This window comes from Bombyx mandarina, chromosome 15 (genome assembly GCF_030267445.1).
Source record: "Bombyx mandarina strain Sakado chromosome 15, ASM3026744v2".
Taxonomy (NCBI): Eukaryota; Metazoa; Arthropoda; class Insecta; order Lepidoptera; family Bombycidae; genus Bombyx; species Bombyx mandarina.
Window position 1 is genome coordinate 7,199,258 of NC_143221.1, and position 23,115 is coordinate 7,222,372.

Consider the following 23,115-nt stretch of genomic DNA (forward strand, 5'->3'; position numbering starts at 1 on the left):
TAAGTTATTAAATTGTAAAATTATTTGTGCATCATTTTAAAAATTTTTATATAAATTAGTTATAAACTTTAACCGTTAAAATTCAGCTTACCATACCTAAATCCTAAAACGTGAAGAAACAGAACAACAAAAACAGTTAGGTACTTTACGAGGAAAAAAGCATTTAAAATTTTAGGTTACAATTTCCCAGTTCCGTTTTTACTTCGCTCCCTAAATTGCGTTCTCGCGAGAAACGTTTCTTCAGTGCGGATGTAAATGAAAGGGTCTCTGAAATTGTGGAACTTGTGGACGGGTTAGGTAAACTTGAATTCAGTTCAGAAGCTCTGTGTTTATAAATACGGGGGATTCCATTTCTAAAGCCAAACACCAAGGTTTTTATGGGTCACAATCGTAAAATATACACAAGCTATCAATGAATAGTCCCTTTGTTTTGGACGATTTTATTTATCAGAGTTTTTTTAAAGTGGAGACTGTAATAATATATTAAGGCAATATTTTAGGCCAATATTGGAAATGTAATTTTTTGAAGTGAAAATTTATTTATCAAAGTTACAAAATTTACGCTGTAATTTAAAATCTCGGTGAGACTGAAAGGTGACAAATACATCTACATCTATAGGATTAGTTTACGAGAGAATGAGACATTTCTGATAATATACTTAAAAAGGTTTCACTAACATATATTTCGCGTGCTCACATTTTTTTTACTTGTTCTGCATTTGGAGGTCGCTTGTGAGGAGTGGAAACATTGTAGAATTGTGGAGAGTTATCGGTGGTTACTATTGTACTTTAGACAGGTTTCTGAAATAGCACGATTGAATGAAGCACGCGAGTCATTAAAAAATGCTTGTAGAATGTCGCAACGAACACATACTATGGATGACGAAACATCGTTTGCTTAATGCGTAAGAAATTTTATTGTGATAATTTTGTTTACCGGAATGAAACCCTGAAAGTAAAGCTAGTATTGTGTTCGCTAAGTACCGTGCTGTATTCTCAAGGCCGACGATGAATAACGAGGTAACTTTTCAAGCTGTTCGCTGGGCTTGTGACTTGGCATTACGCCGCAAAGTACCTTTCATTTACTTTACGGAATGGCTATTTGCCAGGTTTTATATATCGTAGAATGACTGCAGCGTTAATGATGCAGAGGCAAACTGTTCAATTTTGCTTTTCAAAGAGCCAAAATCGTTTGGTATAATTAATAATTAAATTTGTAAAAACTGAGACAGAGAACTCGTGTCTTAAGATGGGTGGCGGCATTGATGTGGTTATTATTGTCTGTGGGCTCCAGTGTCCATTTAACTCTAGGTGAATATTTCTGTCGTGAAGCAGTAATGCGTTTCGGCTTGAAGGGCAGGGCAGCCGTTGTAACTATACTGAGACCTTAGAACTCATATCTCAAGGTGGGTGGCGCATTTACGTTGTGAATGTCTATGGGTTCCAGTGATCACTTAACACCAGGTGGGCTGTGAGCTCGTCCGCCAATATAATCAATAAAAAAAAATGGTGGGCCGTGAGTCTACCAATTTTAAAATATAAAAAAGCACCTGAACCACTATATAGTCACCGTCGCTTTTGGGCTTCACTAATGCTAGGATTCAGTGGCCTAAAGCCTCTGCATAGCGCTATTCGGTCAAAACGAAAACTAAACTAAACTGTACAACAAAACAAATTACGAGATGGATACATATTGCATCGACCCCCCACCTAGCAGGACAGCGGGTAAGATGAATGTTTTGAATAACATTAATTGTTTTACGTAGCAATGATACTGTTTCACAATTAAAAACATTGGTACCAGGAACGCTTCACTATTTTTTTTTGCTAGAATCATTTTATATCCAAACTTTATAATATGGTAATTAAGTTTATTCTATTATTATTGTAAGTTATTATAACAGTTTACACACATTTAAGGGTATAACAATACATACGAATAAGTCTTATTTATTTTTAAGCATTTATTTTTCAAAGCTTTTGTTTCAAGCTTACAATTTGTCTTCGAAATTAGTTTGTTTTATAACGGCCACTTTACTTTGCAAAACGGAATGCGTATTAGCATCATGGCGCGTACGATACCAGTTCTTACCCGAACGGTCTGGCATTACCTAAATCTGTACATTTTGAGAGATCGATTTTATTAAAATCTGATAATAAACGTAATTGCGAGCCAGTAAGATGCGTAATCGTTCAGAATAAAATATTACCCGTCAGGATACAGAACCACAACTGTCTATATTTTAATCGGTCATCTATTATGAATGGTATCTATATATTTATACGTGAAGCAAAAACTTTGTATCCCTTTTTACGAAAATTCCGCGGACAGTGGAGTATGAAATTTTCCACACTTATAGAGAATATAGAGAAGAAGTGCACAATGCTAATATTTTTTTAAAAGAATGCATACAAGATACGTTAAATCAATAAAGAAAACATTACACACACTACATACCATGTATTTGACGCACACACGCATGCATACTATTTATTGTCAAACTTTTGTTCTTGTTGTCAAATTGAGAATAGATTAAATATTGTTTGTCTTTGTTAATATTATATTTTTTATAGTGTAGTCTTGGCGAAATTTTGATTATAGAAGTATAAAATACAATCATAATAGTGTACAAACTTACAATTCCAATTACTTATAGTCGAATTTCGACTACTGCGGGACCTCTAATATTCAATTATTCAGCAAATCAAGTAAATTCAATTCTTAGTGCATTCTCGAATGATTCTTATCCGTTCTATCAAAAGCAGCCGGACTTAATTTGGAGATAAGAAATACATACACTTTATTCAACTTCAATTATATGTTACTATTACGCAGTTTTAAGATAATGCGAATTTCAATGACTATAATAGAAAATATTTTCCTAGATAGGCGCAGAAAGCACATAAAGTTAAAATTCCAACCATGGTACTTGGCCCCTTGAGAAACATTACAGTCTTACATTTTACCCTCGGCAGGTGTAATTTCAGAGACACAATAAGGTACTCCGAGGTGTATTAATCTGCATTCCTATCCTTGCCCCCCTGCAGCCATTTGGTGTCTAAATGAAAACTGACGCCCGAAGTCGCGCACTAATGATGACGGATGTCCTGAAAGAAACGTCTCCCATCTCGCCTGTACCTCATTATCTACGACGTTCATAGTACGAACTGAGCAGTTAGTTATGTTTTGTTGCTTTTTAAACCATGAATGCGTGCTTTGTTATTAGATTGTTTCCATTAAAATGCGACAATATTTAATTTGACTGTGCAATGATTATCCAAATAGTTTCATTTCAAGTTTTCAGTCTACTTTTTAACTTTGACGATTAGTTATTTCTTGTGAACTTTTTTTCAATTTATCTTCCCATTATCCATTGAGTAGGGTGAAGATTTTTAGATGCTTGATTGATTGGGCCCTGTCGAAATTTCACTAGGAGCTATCCATGAATATAACATTTTACTCTCTTCGAGCCGAATAAAGTTTACCGAAGCTGTTACATTATTTTCGTTGGTTTTTAGAGGGATCATTTTTATTTTCATTTCCGGGAAATCGTTTTTTTTTTCAATAGAAAGCATACATTGATTATGCTTCATTAAAATCTCTTAGTATTTGGAAAATTAGAGAAACGACGGACTTTACTCATTAAAATTTCATTTACCAAACAGGCGGGATGCGCACATTCTCCTAGCAATATCCTCACATGGGAATAAAAGTTACAAATTCAGCCGGCATTACTTTTGTGGAACAATGTAATAGTTTTTATTTGGTTTGCAGGAGTTCAACGGGAATATGAAACAAAAGCTCATTATTATTAGTTTTTGTAGCCCCTCGAATTCTTATTTTTAATAACTTTTGTTTAGTTTTAGTTTCTGTCATGAACTAACTGTAGTTCATTACGTTTTGAACGGAAAAATTGGATTAGTCGGAATATTTTTCCGTTTAACTTGCCTAAGAAATAAAAGTTTTATTAAATAAGATTGTGACTTCATTATGAACAACGCTATATTAAACTGCACAACGCAACGAACCTATTAATATGTAATGTAAATTTTAACCCAGATCTCCATTCAACAGCGTCTTCAATCAATGCAAGCAATAAGCAATCAAATTGTATTGATCGAAAACGTATACAAATTGGCCACTCAAATGTATAAAGAGTACGATGAATCATGTACAAGGCAACCCTCGAGCCGGCGCCATCGATTGCATGTACATTTTTATTAGCATCTAAACAACTAAACATAGGGATGTGAATTATACAAACAAAAACTATTTTCAGGAAATAGTTGTTTTTTTTTTCTTGTTCTTAACTCAATAAACTTTAAGTTTCTTAATAATTAATTGATTGCATGTTAATTTTTATTAGCACCTAAACAATTAAACATAGGGATGTGAATTATACAAACAGAAACAATTTGCTCGAAATAGTTTTTTTTTTTTGAATAAAATTTTAAGTTTCCTTAATAATTAATTGATTGCTTTAATCAGTAATATAGTTATAATTAAACTTTTTTTTTTTAATTACTCACGTTACTGCAGATAATATGTTTTCTTAGTTTTAATTAGACACCAAATCATGAAGATGAACGAGCTCCACCGACTTCTGCTTGCATATGTGAGCCCGAAACGATTTATTATTTTAAAAATTAGATGCCCAGAATAATATTTAGAGTTTAACATGACATTCTTCTTTAGAAGTCTAAAAAAGCGATGTTCGAGTACAATACGATGATATTTGCACGGAATGGTAACCACATGTCTTTAAGTAACAAACGTTGATGTGCTGACAGCCAGATGTTGGCAAGGTTATTGCCTCCTGGACAATCAGAGACAATCTCATAAAATTCGGTTTAATTGGAGGCGATAATAAAAAAAATATATGTCGTCTTACCAACTTCATCCTCGCCATCTCCGTCAGTGCAAGATTTTTTTAAACTCGAGTTTACCTTCTTCTAAGTTTATTAACTATAAAGCACCGTAAGCTTACAATGTCCTACGCGAGAAGCAAAGACACATAGCAAGGCAACACTATTCAATAGATTTATTACATTACAGTTCGCGTAATTATTTTTAGCTTTCGAAAATTGTGCAAATCAATTTACATCCGCGGAAACAATGTGTATTCCCGCTCACCCCGTAATCAAGCGACAGAAGGCACAACACACATGGTCCACTACATCGCCTAATATACACATAATAACTAACACCGGTTATATTTAATTGAAGTTCAATACGAGCGCGTTCGTTTACGAAATCCTTTGTTAGAGTCTGTCCACATCCACATAGCCAGCTGTGATCGGCGTGCTCGGTTCAAGGAGCGCGTCTGCTCTCGAAACGATCGATGCCGGCAACAGATTTACATTTTCCGTCGAGGAAATCGGAAAGTTTGTCACGTGCGTTTGCGAGCGCGGGCGGCGAAGACGACGCGCCCGCACGCCGTCAGAGCGCGGCGCCTAATGCCGCCCGCCCTGCCTTGCCGCGACCTCGCGAAACCCGCACCCACCGAGCCTATACCGCCTTTGCCCACACAAACTTAATTCAGACAATACGCTCTCTTATTTTCTAAATTATTATCTCGCTACAAAATCTTAATAAGCAAAAACTAGTGAGGCAGCCTTTTTACTTTAAGCATTTAATCAGACGAACGCGATCGATTGTCAATATTTATAGAAAAACAACCGAAGTACGTTATTGTAATTGTTGTGATAAAATACCAAAAGTCATTTTTTCTACATACAGTATCGACTTTTATTTTAATATGTTTAAGGTTCTGATTGGAACGACTACGTTAGGGGTGGTTAGGGTTGTGAAGGCAGGCCAACGGGGTGCGCGAGACGCGCGCGGCGTGTCGTACTAATATCGATTTGGTCACCCGCCCTCTCCCCTACTATTGCGACAGTGTGAGTGCGCCGTGCGAGACCTCGTCGGGATATTGTCGACATTCGACAGGAAGCGGTGTCCGAATATTAACAAACGCTTTGTGCATTGTAACGGATGAATATGAAAAGATGAAGTCTACGCTTCAGCTCTTTCTAAGGCCATAGCTATTTCTCTAAAGGCTTTGTGCTTTGTAGACAATCGAAAAAAAAGTCACACGCAAGAAGTATAAGGTGCACATTATCACAAATTATCAATATGTGACCAATATGTGAAGAATATTAACAAAAATTCATATTTTTGTAATAGATGCAACATATTTCCCCCTGTTATCCCTGGTACTCAAATATTCTTTGGGATTATTCATCACGACTTTATTGATTTAATTAAGAATTTGAAATGGTTGTCGATAAAAAATAGTTTAAATAAAAAAGGACATTTGATTAGAAAATGGTTAGGTTACGACAGATAAAATTGCATTTTCACTTAGGATTACGAAGGCAAGCCAACCAACCACTTGTGGCTTGGGTGACTTACTAAGCTATATTACGGGAAAAGGGATTTACTTCTACGCTAAACTTTTTTTATTAAAAAAGAAGGTATTGCGTAATTACTAAAAATAATCGAAAGTCACACGTAATGCATCAAACATTTTACAAATTTAATCTGGAAAAGCTATCATTTTCTACATAGCGTCCTCTTTAAGTTTCATTAAATATTTTTCTAATAACATCGGTATCTATTTGTGATTACGATTTATTAAATCTGATTCATAATTTAAAAATATTTTAAAATTACAATAATATTCATTACAATTATATTCCTTTATACATATTAGTATTATAACCCATAGCTAGATAAAGAAATAGCTAAATATATTTGGAAAGAAAAGATATAACCGTGGACGCCTTACAGTAAGCCCCTAAAAGCGCAGTCATTACCGGCTCAATCCCATCACGGCAATGAATCTCACGCCCTGAGGGAGCGTTTTAATTTGAGTTTTACTGCGGCTCAACAAGAGCAAGCCTGTTATTTATTAAGGTACAATAAGGTGTTTCTCTTTAATTGAATTTATGACACTCACCTTTCGTCCAGTTGTTGCAATTGTGAAGGCTGCTGATAGTTCATGCGCCGCCCGTACAGTGATGCTCCACCTTCTGACATATATCCGTCCATTATATCGTTGCTTCGACCACAGTCCATTTCTCCAGCATTGATCCTCCGCAAGCAATCTCCATCCGACATATATCCGGAAGCAATTTCGAGATCACAATAATCAGGATTCGAAAACCCTGGTCCATAATTTAAGCGTTCACGTAATCCGACGTTCTCGCGCCCGAAATTGGCTTTCACAGTATTAGCATGATGAGGATATCCGGGAATGTTTTTCTGAGCTAATCCTGATGTTCGCATAGGAAGAGTCAAGTGACTATTATAGCCGCGTAGCAAAGGTCTCATCGGCAAAACATTCATCATAGGATTTTCATCATCTCCTAAGGAATTATCACGACAATGCGAGGGAGTGCTGGATCTACTTTCGTTATCAAGCCTCTTATTTATTTCAGTCAGCGTTTGATTTGGATCGTAATTTTGTTTTGTATCAGATTTACCAAAATGTCGTCTTTGGGCAGCTTCTTTTTCGGATATTTCAGCTTCATTTATAACGTCGTTTATGTACGTGGTATTCATGTCTATTCTTTTATTAGTGTGTACGTTGTGAGTTACAGTTTTAGACATTTCAGATCCTGATTCACTCGAAGGTCGATATATAACACTGCTACTGTCACTGGAGTTTGAATGCTGTCCTGTTGTACTATGTGTGGAATTAGAATGCGAGCTTTCAGACATTTGCGAAGTATTATTTTGGTTAGTAGAATTAACCACGGGCATAGGCGACACTGCTAATGTCTGTTTTGGCATAGTATCCTTTGCTACACAAGATGGCTCTCTATTGAATGGAAGGGCACTTACATTATTAGTAGAATTTAAACTAGAATTACTTTGTATCGGACTTAGTTGACTATTTGTACTTTTATTTAAAATATGTCTGTCATCTTTAGATATTTTAAAGGTTCCTTTTACTGCAGCTGTAGGTTTAGGAATACCGGTTTGATTTGGCATTCCGGCGTTTATTCCGGCGCAAGCTTGAACTTGATTTGGTGGAGTTTTTTGATGGGTAGAATTTTCAAATCCTCTGGAATCATGTGGATTTTCAGTTCTTGATTCACTGAGTTTCATTTGACTACCAGATAACTTGACCATCTTTGAATCAGCTTTCGTTTTTGAACACCGAACTTGATCGTCAATTTGATTTAATTTATTATTGCTTACAGATTTTGGTGCAGCTAATTTAGATTCTTTATCTCGTGCTGGAAGTTTAGGGCTATTTCTTGTCTTTTCATTATTACTTGTTTTACTATTGCTTTTGGTTAAATTTAAGGACGAATCTTTTGGAGATTTAGAACTAACTAATTTAGATTTAACATTCTTTCCTGTTTTATCTTTTGACAGTGTATCATTCTGCTGTCTTATTGTTTTAGGACCGATTAGATGAGATGATTTGATATGTGTATTAGGAGTATTCGAAGACTCATTCAGGCTTAAACTAGAATCGGATCTCTCGCTCTTTGCTGACGAGAAACCACTCGAGGAACTTGTACGTTTAGAAACGGCACTACTTTTGTTGTTCTGTTTTTCTGCACTAATTTTGTCTTTGTTGAAAAGTTTTAGCTTATCAAGCATAGACTGTTTTGTGGGAGTACCATTATGGCTGGCTTGAGTTTGATGAGTTGATGCTTGTGTTATTGTCGAGGGTATTTTACTCCCAGGTGCAAGAAGTGATGAGTTGGGACGAGATCTGCAAAGATGAAATCAATTAATAAATGTTTTTGTTCAATTTCGACAGTTTTTTTTTTAATTAGATATATGTACTTGAGCTTTTTTATATGATAATGGTTCAGTTAGACGTCAAAAACAAATAAAAAATGTATCACCGAAAAGTTAGTCTAAATTTTTCTGATGTTATTTTTTTTTTATTTGCCTTAAATTTAAATCTTTTTCAATATTTTAATTATAATCATTGACGTGTGATTTTTCATTAAATGCTCACCCAGATGAAGAAGTTGGAACTCGCGGTATAAAACTGACTGCTCCTTGCCCAAGAGGACTAGTAGAACGACTCGAGCTGGCTGATAAACCAGTCTTGCTACCTGCAACATTTTTTCATTATAAATGGATTTATCTAATAGTTTATTTATAATACATACATATTTGAAAACCATTGTTATTCACGTAAAACATGCCTTGTTACTATATCTTTATGATGCACTTTTAAATTAGTTTTTGTCTTATCATTATAACGTAAATATAACGCAATGAGCAATAAAAAGGAGCATTTGGAGTAGGCGTTTATGATTAACACTTTCTCTTTTAGATATTGAAATTTTTATACATTTTATATATCAGAAAATAATGATGAAATAATTTGGGGTATTCTCAAGGTTAACCAACATTCGTTGTTAAAAGCAAACAGTCACTAGATAAGTGTGAACTTTTATCAAAAACCGGCACTGGTGGTCGGCGTTGCGCCCGCGACACACTAATGATCAACCGAACAGAATCGTGAACAACTACAACGTATGACCAGCTCATTATGATATTTGTAACCCTTCCAGATACAAACTAGCGAATCCATATATAGGGAACGTTATTCATTTCGATGGCTCTTGTTCAACTGGTTCTTTATATCGATCGTCGCTAAACAAAATTATATTTCGTGATGTCATATCATTGCTTTTACAATTTAAATGTATGCGTGTGCGTAAAGCGCCCTAAACACGGGCGTTAATTATTCAATACTTGACCTAGAGTCATTTTTCAGCGTTTCTAATTCGTGAATTCCTTACGTAAATTCAAATCAAAGAAGGGGTATTATTTTGAAACGTCACTTTTCTCCAGGATTTTCTCCTGTTATACTACGACCAAAAACTTACATATATTATGTAGAATAGGGACCGCAGCGCATAAAATAAACTTTCACTGTTCCAAAATCTTCTGTTATAATAATAATTAAAAATTAATAAAGCGTTTGTTGCACCTTGCCCATTTTTTACCGGCTTCGCCATCTCTCTTTTTTTTGTCTGTCATTCATTCCCTTTTCCCTTTCTTTCCGTTTTCTCTCACTCACATCTTAACGTTCCGTTCCACACTATTTTTATAAGTTCCGTTCTTACCAATCCTTACATACATAAAACCAGAACAGAAACATTTAGATCTCGAGTGGTAAGATACGGAATTTAGCTAAGAATCGTATAGGCAACCTATATTCTACTACTCGCAGTAGTTCGGACCAATAACCATTATAACAACAAGTTTTGCATCGAGAACACGTAAATGAAATACTACAAAAAAAATCGCCGGAAATCTCACCTATATTTAAAACACTTTCAAAGCCTTTTTTGTGAAAGTTACTACTAATCAACAGTGATTAATCGCGTTACTTATTACGTCTTATTTATAATATAAATTAATTAATTTCGATATTTTTTTTGTGTACATCTATTTCTAAATATAAATCTAATATCTTGCGTGTGGTAACAATTAGTTTAACTCCTACATAGTTTGATAAAAGGATGTGCTCCTAACAAGTAATGTGCAAAACATCATTGTCAATCAAGAAAGCCCGGCCGCATCCGCCCTTTATCCAGACCGAGACAATCCATCACTTTATTACCACAGTAACTACATACATATAATACTGACCACTATGTAATTGATACCCACACATATGCTCAATAAACGCATCTCTACAAAATGAAGTTTCCCATTGGAATATTTAAAAAAATTCAATTAAGATTGAAATAATTATTGTTTACGGTTTAATTTTTTCAGTTCTCGAAGCATCCGATTAGTCAAAAGCAAAGTGAAATTTTATATCAAAACATACCAGTTGAAAAATTCACTGACACTAAAAAGTAAATTAGAACACGCACCCAAAAGCTCCGGTCGGTCTAAAAAGTGCTTATTTATTCGGCTAATAGAGCACCATAACTAATTACATCAATTAACACGAAACAAGTTCAAACAAACGGGATGAGCTCTCGCTCCGAGCATTCCCATTCAACTGAAGATGCATCTGCATACACACCGACGAACTATCGGCTCAATGATATCACTCCGTCCCAATAAGTCTTGAGATAAGCTCGTAAGAATCATAACAAATCGGACGACAAGAATTTTATTTGCCAGTGTCCTAGATTGATCGTGATATAAATTGTATTTCGGCCTATTTAAAAAACGTAGTTGCGACTATCTGTCTCCAGAATACTTCTTACTGCTTTTTTTTATTTATTGCTTTGATGGGTGGATGAGCTCACAGCCCACCTGGTGTTAAGTGGTTACTGGAGCCCATAGACATCTACAACGTAAACGCGCCACCCACCTCAAGATATAAGTTCTAAGGTCGCAACAATCAAAACAGAATATTATTATGTTGTTACCAGTATAAAGTTATACGTACAGAAACTCTCAATTAGCGAATTTACAGAAACGAGAAATATTTCACTTCATACATTCGTCCATAAAACGAGGTTTACAGTCATTTAATTAACATACGTGAATATGTTTTATGTCGTAAAAGTCCCATATAAAATTAATGAATATTGCATTATCGACATAATTGACAGTAATAACATGGTTAAGATAACAATTGAAGCGTTCGCGATCGAATGGGTGTGACGCCCGGTGTACCTACAAAAGGATGCGACCATCTCAGGATTCAAATTCTGCATATAGAATATCGTGTCCTCTCAATAAATACGTGCCTAAAACGTGTGAAGTAATTTCCAAGATTAAGGAATAAGGTCGGGTTCTCATTATAAAGATTCACAAAATTATAAAGTAATATGTAATGAAATAGTAAGTAATAATTAATTATTATTGGTAGAACGTGTTGTGAAGTGAGGGGTAGGTATCATTTGTTCTATAACTGTGAAGGTAATGACGGCTTTTACCGATTAGACATGACGTCTTAAGGTGTGCTGAAAACGACATTATTCCAGTGATTTTTTTTTCCAATATAAAGTTTAAAAAAATACGAATTAACAGAGTATTTATAAACATTTTACGATTTGCATTCAACAAGAATACCGTAGGAACGTCAAGGAGCTTAGACTTTCGCATTATAAGCTTACTGTAACTAGTTATTAATATTCCATTCGGGGCAAAGAACTTTCATTCACTATGGTACTTATAGTTCAGTACTTTTAAAGCAGGAAGCGTGTATTGTGTCTGCTAAGTGCATTTCTGACGATAACTTTTCAACAGTTTACCTCTCAATATTAAAACATATGTATAACAGCGTTATGGAAAATCGTTCCGAGTAATAAATAAGGAAGTTTAAGGATACACAATTGTTATTTATGTTTTTCAATTTGTTTACGACAGCGAATGTTTGTAGTACCTACGGGTATTAAGTTCGAAATGTGCTCTGATATTTTAACATCACTAGTGTCATCCAAATAATGAGTGATATAAATATATACATAATTGAATTTACTAGAGGTCCCGCAGTAGTCGAAATTCGACTTTAATTAATTGGAATTGTAAGTTTTTACACTATTATGATTGTATTTTATACTTCTATATTCACAAATTTCGCCAAGACTACACTATAAAAATATTAATAAAGACAAACAATATTTAGTCTATTCTCAATTTGACAACAGACGTCAAGAACAAAAGTTTGACAATAAATAGTGTGCATGCGTGTGTGCGTCAAATACATGGTATGTAGTGTGTGTAATGTTTTCTTTATTGATTTAATGTATCTTTTATGCATTATTTAAAAAAAATATTAGCATTGTGCACTTCTTCTCTATATTTTCTATAAGTGTAGAAAATTTCATATTCCTCCGTCCGCGCAATTTTCGTAAAAAGGGATACAAAGTTTTTGCTTCACGTATTAATATTTATAGATATATAAAAATAAATTAAGTTTCTGTTTTAAAAATTTAACGGTTGTTTTGTTGTTCATTAATTTTTATTGTATATTTTATTGGTATTCAATTTTTTATTTCACTGTTAACTCATAAGATCGAAAATGGCGAATAACCAAAAAAAAAACAGTTACAATAGTGCTAAGAATAGACAAAAACAATTTTGCCCTTGCATATAATATATAAATATAAACTCATTTACGTCCTATATTTATAGGCGGTTTACACTATCCTTTTTGGTGGTTGGACTTTTTGAGAGTCCGTACGGGTAGGTACCACCACCCCGCCTATTTGTGCCGTGAAGCAGTAATGTGTTTCGGTTTGAAGGGTGGAGTAGCCGTTGTAACTATACTGAGACCTTATATCTCAAGGTGGGCTGTGAGCTCGTCCAACCGTCAAAGAAAGAGAAAAACAGTTTGTATATTATAAATAGCCTTTGGAAAATAAGATCATTTTACCTGCATGCCCGGGAGTGGCTGGTAGTGGTCTTTTGTCGGGAGGCGCTCGACGTACCGCCGCCGCTGATGCAGGCAGAGGAATGGACGTCTGCAGCACAGATACTTGTCTATAACAAAACAAAAATCCATCACAATACCAGAATAAGATAATAATTTGCTTAATGTTTTATATGTTACACGAAACTCAATATTAACCGAACATACATCGTCTTCTCGCATTAAAAGTGTATAATCTCAAAAGTTATAAATTTTACAGGAGAGTCTTTTAAAGGTTTAACATGTGATATTTTTAATATCAATAGTCTTTGTAACAGTTATTTTTTACCAGTAACATTATTTGTCTTTTAAAATAAGATAAAATTATGTATTAATTTTGTTAATAGTAGTCAAAACATAGATAAACTAAAAAAAAACCTAAAACTAAGCTACGCTCTTTTGACCGTATTTATGAGAAAAATACCGGTGATACCAAATGATTCCGCATATTAACTCAATATCGAATATTTTTGGAAATTGTACACTTTTAATGCAAAAAGACGACATATTTATGTAGGTACCTACTAAAGAATTTTCAAACGCTCTCAAATTAAAAAAATAAACCGACACCTATATTTCCGACTATTTTCAAGTAATTCGCTTAAAATAATTACTAACATTCTTCCATTATTTTTTAAGTTAATCCTTTTAATAGGCTTTCAAACCTACTCACAATAGCCTTCAAGCTAAACTGGACGCTCTGACTTACACAATTTAGTGCTAAATCATTAGTTAGAGAAAATAAGAAATATGTATTAAATATAGAGTAAGAAACAACTCCCTAACGTCGTGGTTATGTAAACTGTATTAATCTACCTCAGTTCTCGACGCGCCACGGCCACAAGGATAATCGAATCAACTGGTTAATAACCCCGCTTGATAAGTGATCGCTTCTAATGCTTCACTGATTATTATTGATTGATTCTTCTTTATATAGTGGTAATATAATGTAAACGAAGAAATGAACTTTTTTAATATTAGCAGTTTTTTAAATTTACTTAAGTCTTAAAAAAGTTATTGAAAACTAACTGAAAACTGTGTAGGGACGTTCCTTATCGCGTTTTGTTTAATTCAGTATATTATGATCGGTTTGAATTCTATTTGTAAACAATATTTTAAATAAAATAATTTATATTAATTACTTCTTAAATGTAGCTACATAAAAATTGTATTTTGATTATACCTAATCCAAGAAAAGTATTGCTTTTCAAGATAATTTAAATATAAAAAATTTATGAAAATTATCCTTAATTACTTATAAAAAGTAAATAGATATTATATTTACGGATCTCAAACGTGATATGTATTTATAAATTTAAATCAAATTAAGTCTACTGACTAAAACTTGTACTACGATCAACTATTGTATTACAAAAATGTAATGGAAACATAGTAACTCTCTAGTACGTTATATTACACTGTATTATTTATCCAGAGCCGGACTTCAGACACGATAAAGGTAATAAATAACGAGACTTAGAGAAGGGTTGTTAAGGCTACATTGTCGGGTTAATGGATCCTCATACACCGAAGCAACACATAGGGATACTAATGACATGTGTAGTGTAATACTAGCTGATTTTATTTAGTCTTATGTCTATTTATCTTGTTATGTATAATTGTTTTTACTGCTGGTAGGAAGTCTTGTGAGTCCTCACGGGTATCCGCACCGCCACCCTGACTATTTCTGGCGTGAATCAAAAATGCATTTCGGTTTGAAGGGTGGGGCAGCCGTTTTACTGTAAAAACTGAGGCTTTAGAGCTCGTATTTCAAGATAGGTGGCGACATTTAGGTTGTAGATGTCTATGGGCTCCGGTAACTATTTAAAACATCAGGTGGACTTATGCAATAAAAAAAATTAAAAATAAAGACGTACTACAACCAGTAAATTCGTCGGTTTTAATGTTTGTTGTGTATTCCAGTAAATCGCTAAAACAACCGGACTGACTATTAATTTCTTGGTTTTTTAATACCTAATTTTGTTTAAAGCTAGCTGCATCGTTATTGAAATACTTCTACGGTAATTTTTTTTGTAACTAAATTATTGTTGTTTTTACAATTTTCTGGTATTTACTGTGAAATACTTTATTAAATAATAAATTTACTGATCATTTTTGTATAAAACGCTTTATTTATAACATAGTTTATGATGCTTTTACCGGTTTTTGTTTATTACATAACGGTATCAAGAAATACCTACTCCTAATAATTTTCTATTTAATGTTAAATATGTAAACAAATTATGATCTCTTGACTAAACAGAGTAGGTATAGAAAAGAAATTTGCTTTTATAGATGCATTTCCACGATCACAGTTGACTGTATTGCTTAATGTTCTTTGACAAACTTGTTTGTGTTGCTTGTGTCAACATATTTGTTTAGATAATGATACTAAGTGCAAAATTTCTTCGATATCAGATTCAATCACTAATATAACAATACATTTACTTATAACAAATTAAATATTTATGTTATACTAGCTGACCCGACAGACTTCGTAGTGCCTTAATAAAATACCTAAACTTTTGTATAAAATAAACTTAAAACAAACAAAAGGAATCTGTCCGACGGGGGACACAAGGAAAAACAAAATTGTTATTTTTAGTTAATTTCGAGTATTTTCATATTTATCTACCTTTTAAACCCTCTCTGGACTTCCACAAATAATTCAAGACCAAAGTTAGCCAAATCAGGCTAGCCGTTCTCGAGTTTTAGCGAGACTAACGAACAGCAATTCATTTTTATTTATATAGATAATAATTTAACACTGTTTCTCTGATAAAAGAATGTGAACCCTATTTGTTTTTGTTGTGGTTGGAAAGTGTAAGAGAATAAATTGAACCTATAGATAGGATAAATGGCGCTCTCATCTAGACAGCTAGCTTCCAGTCGCGGTCGTGACTCACGTTTTTATTATAAACCTCCGTCTAAGAAGTTGCTGTCTAAATATATAAATTGCTTATTGAAAGTTATAGCCGTGATAAAGTAAAACACCTCTATAACTTCATTGCAATAAAAGCTATAATATATTTTATGTTAAAATTCACCATAAATTTAACTTGATGAAATATACACATGCACTTTGATTAGCGTTCGGCGAATTTATTAATACCTAACGCAATAATATTTCGATTAAAGAGAAACTGAAAATAGCATGTCAAATTAACGGTCATCAAATATTCGCTACTCGCCGCTAGATGACGCCACTTCAGTGTTTTAATATAATCTAACGAAGCGTGCAAGCACAAGTATGTATATGTGCCGATGTTTGGCTCATTCGATTCTGCACCAATTACTCGAAATGTTAAACTGAATCTCTTCATTATTGTTAGTCAATCAAAATACAAATGACTGGAATATTAACAAATATTATGAATGCTAGTTTTTATGCTTATCCAAGCATTAGAAAAACGAGAGATGTTCTGCACTAACAATATTTAATGTTAGATCGGTGTTTACAATTTTCATTACTTCGTAATATCATCATGCATCGGAATTTCATAACATCTCCGATGGACGTTATCGATAGACTTAGATATCAGATGCTTTGTTTCGATCGCTGAAGATCGAATACCACATCATTAACGGAACACAATGAGGACGATATCTAAACAATGAACATCTGGTGCCTTCACCTTCGCCCGCTCATACCAACTGCACTCATGCATTATGCTTATGTAGAATGACATTATTACACTTAGGGTAAATTTAAAAAAATCGAAGAAACATGTATGAGGATACAATTTATCAACTTAATATGAGACCGTCAGTGCAAAAGTGACCTAGCCCACAATTTTTCATATTCGCGCTTATATATTGCAATTTATTTTAAACATAATAAATTTTGATGCAAAACCGGCCTATCCATAGTCTCACCCATAGAGAACAGATGGCTTTGTAAACATTATTTTTGCGCGTATTGTTTTTGCCTACGAAGCAGTGTAAAAGTAAATTCCAACCTCATTATCTCTATACTAACTATAATAAGCTTAAGAAACTTTTGCGCTGACTGCCTCTCAAGGCTCTCAGCTTAGGTAGGAAAAACAAAGTAAGGATCCCTAATTTTTTTCAAAAAGATTATAGCCTATGTCACTCGGGTATAGTGTAGCTTCCAAACAGTGAAATAATATTTCAAATCGGTTCAGTAGTTTCAGAGCCTATTCAATACAAACAAACAAACAAATCTTTCCTCTTTATAATATTATTATTATTATTACTATTACTATAGAAGTACCTATAGATTATTTTCGATTTTCGCGACTCGTAAATATAACAAACCACTGTTATGGTCCAATCAGTGAGTGATTAGTGACCACGAAAATGAAAAAGTATTCTAAATGTCTGAAATAATATTATCAAGATGCAATTATTTGGAACTGAAAATGGCCACTTTGTAAAAGTTCCTTACAACATTATATCTATACTAATATTATAAAGCTGAAGAGTTTGTTTGTTTGTTTGTTTGTTTGAATGCGCTAATCTCAGGAACTACTAGTGTGATTTGAAAAATTCTTTCAGTGTCAGATAGCTCATTTATTGAGGAAGGCTATAGGCCAAGATCACTATAGCCACCACTAGGCTATAGGCTAACATCACGCTAAGACCAATAGGACCAATGGGACCAATAGGACCAAGCGGAGCACCAAAAAAGAATGTTTCAAAATCGGGGTATTTGTGCCTTTTGAGAGCTTACGCTATGTAGATATACGCCAAAGTAACTATTCCACGTGGGCAAAGTCGCGGGCAAAAGTTAGTTAATATAGCGTAGGTACCATGCATGAATGCATGAAAAATGGGATTGGTGTTTGCATTGTAATTGGAGTTCCAATAGACATTTGGACACCAATAATATAACAAACCGATTAAATTAACGACCAATCACTATTTTTGTGTAAACAAAACTTACTTAGTATTTGTGATTTTTTTAACACAAATTACTATAAGTCAATTGTTACGTTTTCTGTTATGACCTATGCAAGTGTAGTGTTCGCTCACGAAGCCCGTGTGTGCATAAACTCTCTCCAGGTCATTCAATCCTTTCCTGCAAAATAGCCGTTGGAGCCCCGTGATACGTAAGGAACGTTGACCTCTATGACGATCTAAATTTAGAAGGTATCCTATCTTAGTATCTTAAGGTAGCGTCAGAACGCTACTTCGACAATGTAACGCGATACGATAACACTCTTGTTGTGTCCGCCGCTCTTTACTTATCCGACCCAGGTCATGGGCCAAAGCAAAGGTTTAACGACCGTCTGGTGTAGTGGTAAGTGACATGGTCACTACACAAGGGGGTCGCGGGTTCGAATCCCGCGAGCCCGGCGAAAAAAAAAAAGAAAAGTGGGTTGCGCATTTACCTCGTAGATGTCTATGGGTTCCAGTAACCACTTAATTGTTGTGTCCGCCGCTCTTTACTTATCCGACCCAGTTCATGGGCCAAAGCAAAAGTGGATGGCGCATTTACGTCGTAGATGTCTATGGGCTCCAGCAACCACTTAACATCAGGTGGGCTTTGAGCTCGTCCACCCATCTAAGCAATAAAAAAAAAACCAAGCCGCCATTGCCCGAAACATGTCTTATGTCTTGTCGGATCCCCTGGATCCGTTCTATGTGCTTTTAGTTACTATCAAAGGACAATTTGTATAAACTTATAGATAAACTAATAATAACACTAAGTATGGATCAATAAGTTCATTAGAATGTGAACAATAATCTCGATTACGAAACAGAATCAGGACCGCACGACGCAGTCCTATTACCAAATGCTTTGCGAAATTGATACACGATATGCCTTGTATAGGTCACAAATGCTAAAACAATTTGTGCTGTAGCAACGGATAATTTTTAGCTCACTATATTTCTATAGAATACACTTGTCACTTGGTTTTTTAGGCAAGAAACTCGATATAAATCGGCTGTTATTGGTAACTAAAATTGGTGAATCATGAACTTCTTTACATTAGTTGATTGACGAAATTTTATTAGATTGTTAAAATGGTCACTGAAACCCATTTAAGGTTTTTTTTTAAATTATGATTGAGTGATTACTGGTGTCCCGGAGGCCTTTCCAATTCCACCAGAACAAGTGGGCGAGCAAGGGCTCAGCTAGGAGGGGTGGAATTTTCTAACAGCTACCCGAGCACCTCTGAAGGAGACCTAACAATTCAAGGTTGTTGGACGAGCTCACAGCCCACCTGTTGTTAAGTGGTCACTGGAGCCCATAGACATCTACAATGCAAATGCGCCACCCACCTTGAGATATAAGTTCTAAGGTCTCAGTATAGTTCCAACGGCTACCCCACCCTTCAAGCCGAAACGCATTGCTGCTTCACGGTAGAAATAGGCGGGGTGGTGGTACCTACCCGTGCGGACTCACAAGAGGTCCTACCACCAGTAGAAAATTCGCGAATGAGGCATATATCTACACCATAGCAAATCTAAAAATAGATATAATGTACTCTAATCTAATGTATTAAAATCGAAAAGGTAATCTAAAAATATCTATACATATTTACTACTTAGTACTGGTTTATCATACAATATAAAAGACAATTAGGGTACGTTACATGCAAAACCAAAGTCCTTTGTTAAACAAACACATACGGTATGTGTTATAATCGTGTGTAAATGTTTACCTTGCCCTAAACATTCCTAACTTTTTTGCACAACGGAATCAAAATTAATTGAAATTGGGGGCTTTATCTAAGGTGTACCGGGAATACACACGATAAATAATTAATCGGTGTGCAAATTACTGTCAACGTGCTTGTTTAAAACTAACGTATTATCTACAATATTGCTTTAAATAAAAGCATTTAGAATTCGGGTCACAGAATTACTTACGTAAACAATTTCCCAAAGGTATCGAAATGCGATGGAAATTTCCAATTGCTTGGAAGCTGACAAAAAGGTGCCTTTGTGATAGAAAAATATCCAATGTACTTAAGCGAATCTAGAAACGACCACCCCGAGCTTCGCTTTATAAACCCCCTCATTAAGTACATCGAGTGGAATGGATGAGTAAAGCTGGACTTTGTATAATACCTATCCAAGAAAATGTGGTTGTATTGAATTACAACCCGATAAAAGACGATTGCAACAATAACTTGGGAAGATTACAACGTTAGTGAGAGAATTTTGTTATAAATATTTATCGACGCTTATAATTCGAAAAAAAAAAAGGTATATAATACTTGATTTGTACCTGGCAGTTGAGTGCATTAAAATCGCGTATCATGTAAAGTGATTGTGCAGGCCTATAATAATAGGTCTCTTACCTATGAAGTTGCAGTTATACAATAGGTAGATACTGGCCATTTGAAACATAATTTATGTATGGCTGGTAATAGTTTCAATATTTGGAATTATAATTTCAAATTCAGTCACTTGTTTATTGATTAGTGTTTTGTTTTGACTACATTTGTTTCTTTTTCATCAATGGACACCATGAAAACATGAGTAATTATGGGATACAAGGTCCGTCGTGGTAGCAATGTTATACAACTCACAGCATTATTAACGTGTACGGAGTGAAAATTACAACAGATCGCAAGAATCGTTATTTGTTGTCGACGTCGCCCAAAACACGTCATTACGGATCCTCCCGATCCATTAACGGTGCTTTTAGGTACCACAAGCACCGGTCACCGTCCTCGTCGAACCCGTCGATTGCGACGAAGGGCTCGACGAGCGAATTAACCCACACAGCCCACTGAGTTCCTCGCCGGATCTTCTCAGCGGGTCGCGTTTCCGATCCGGTAGATTCTGCAAAGCACTGCTCCTGCTAGGGTCAGTGTTAGCAACACCTCCGGTTTGGGTCTCGAGAGCTCACCTACTACACGCTAGGGCAACGTTGAAATAGCCTCTCAAGGCTATCAGCATAGGTAGGGAAAAAAAAACGTACGAAATCACTCTTTTCGAGTGTGTACTTTTCATTCATAAAAGATGTTACACATTCATACTTGTGGCATATTAATAAGCAAAATTAAATACAAGGTAATTAATTATCACATTATCTCTGTGTAACATGTACATATTATATAGAGAATATCGTTGCGATTATGTAGACCAACCTATGACTGTTATTCTGCAGAAATAGGTATTTTCACATGTAAACTTACGACATAATATATTCGCAATGATTTATAGGTTCCTGTCGTTGTTCGCTTTTATTCCATCATATTCTTAAAATAGCTAATAGTTTTGAATTTGTTGAAAACTGATTTAATTTTGTATTCATGAACGTGTAATATTATGATGAGTAATTTACTAAATTTATGATGCAGGGCTTGTCCGAGCACTCCTTATTAAGCATTTTGAACTGGTATTGATTCAAATTGAATATCTCAAATTATATAATATCTATATACATTAATTTAGATCCGACACCTAGTGGAAAAGACCCAAAACAATATGGAAAGATTCAGTGCAATGCAGTGGAATTCAGTGGAATGCAATTTTACAAAGATGTCGAACAGACAACAGTGTCGGTGGCGACAGAGATATATATTGTATATATACTGATATGTACATAATGTACATATTTTAACTAACAATAAAAAAGTGAACTAACAATTTTGTTTTAAAATTGAATTGTCAGTCTGACACTACCTTTGGAAGTATCAACATTTTCGAACGATTATATCCACCTCACATGGGATATTCAAGTTATCCATTGTTTACGCACCTCAAACATCTTTAGCTGCCGAGATCAAAGATAACCATTTCACTTTTACGATATCGATGAAACGTAAGCCGTAAAATATCAACTGTGCGTTGCCCCAGTCGCTGTATTTTTAGCTTCTCGATTCTGTAAGTTCTTTAGCTACAACGTGTAAACAATGCTTGCATTCATGCGCATGGTTCTTGAACTTAATACGTACTTAATAACGGTATCACTACCAATATTAGTAGTGGGGCTTTTTTTTGTTGTTTACTTTTTTTCTTCTGTTTTTTTTTAATGCTTAGATGAGTGGACGAGCTCACAGCCCGCCTGCTGTTAAGTGGTTACTGGAGCCCATGACATCAACAATGTAAATGCGCCACTAACCTTGAGATATAATTTCTAAGGTCTCAGTATAGTTACAGCGGCTACCCCACCCTTCAAACAGAAACACATTACTGCTTCACAGCAGAAATAGGTGGGGTGGTGGTACCTACCCGTGCGGACTCACAAGAGGTCCTACCAGTAATAAAATAATGTTAGAATTTCAAACGTTTATCTTTTTTAATGGCCTTAAAACTAATTACTTTTTTAACCCTTTGTATACCTTTGGGTTTATACATCGCAAAATCACTTTTAAATTTCATTATATAGTTTTGATGACAACTTTTAAGTGATAGATATAATGTAAGCGAGTCATTTACAAAGTCAGGTTAAATACGTAAAAATATAGGATGAAACAAAATTATGATTTCACCTTCAAGAGATTTCTCAATGCGGCTGGTTGATGCTAAACATTGTGAACAAAGAATTATTGTTATCCCGTGAAATGAAACAAATTTTCAACTCCATAAAATAGACTTGATTTCTACTGATGCTTCTGTAAATAAAGATGCCGTATTGTTTTGTAATTCATATAGAAAATTTTATAATTACTGGACGATAAAATATACTCCCTCGGCTTTGATTCACTGATATTTTATCTCAATTAAAATTGTTTGCTATTGGAACCATTATCCTGCCGATTCCTGCGGTCAAGCAGTGTTACGTTGTGGTTTGAAGGGTGGGTCAACTGTAATACGATACAAT

At 34.7% G+C, this 23,115-nt stretch overlaps 1 protein-coding gene across 13 annotated transcripts in view; it reads right to left on the reverse strand.

Annotated features, from left to right (window-relative positions):
- The window catches only part of sick (sickie), a 256,372-nt gene that overhangs the window by 62,574 nt on the left and 170,683 nt on the right, over positions 1-23,115 (reverse strand). For all 13 annotated transcript variants that reach the window (XM_089733155.1, XM_089733157.1, XM_089733156.1 and 10 more), the window contains 3 exons: positions 13,332-13,438; positions 8,988-9,087; positions 6,963-8,735 (listed from right to left, as the gene is read on the reverse strand). In XM_089733155.1, coding sequence (XP_089589281.1) covers positions 6,963-8,735; positions 8,988-9,087; positions 13,332-13,438 — 1,980 coding nt within the window. The remainder of the gene's footprint in view (positions 1-6,962; positions 8,736-8,987; positions 9,088-13,331; positions 13,439-23,115) is intronic.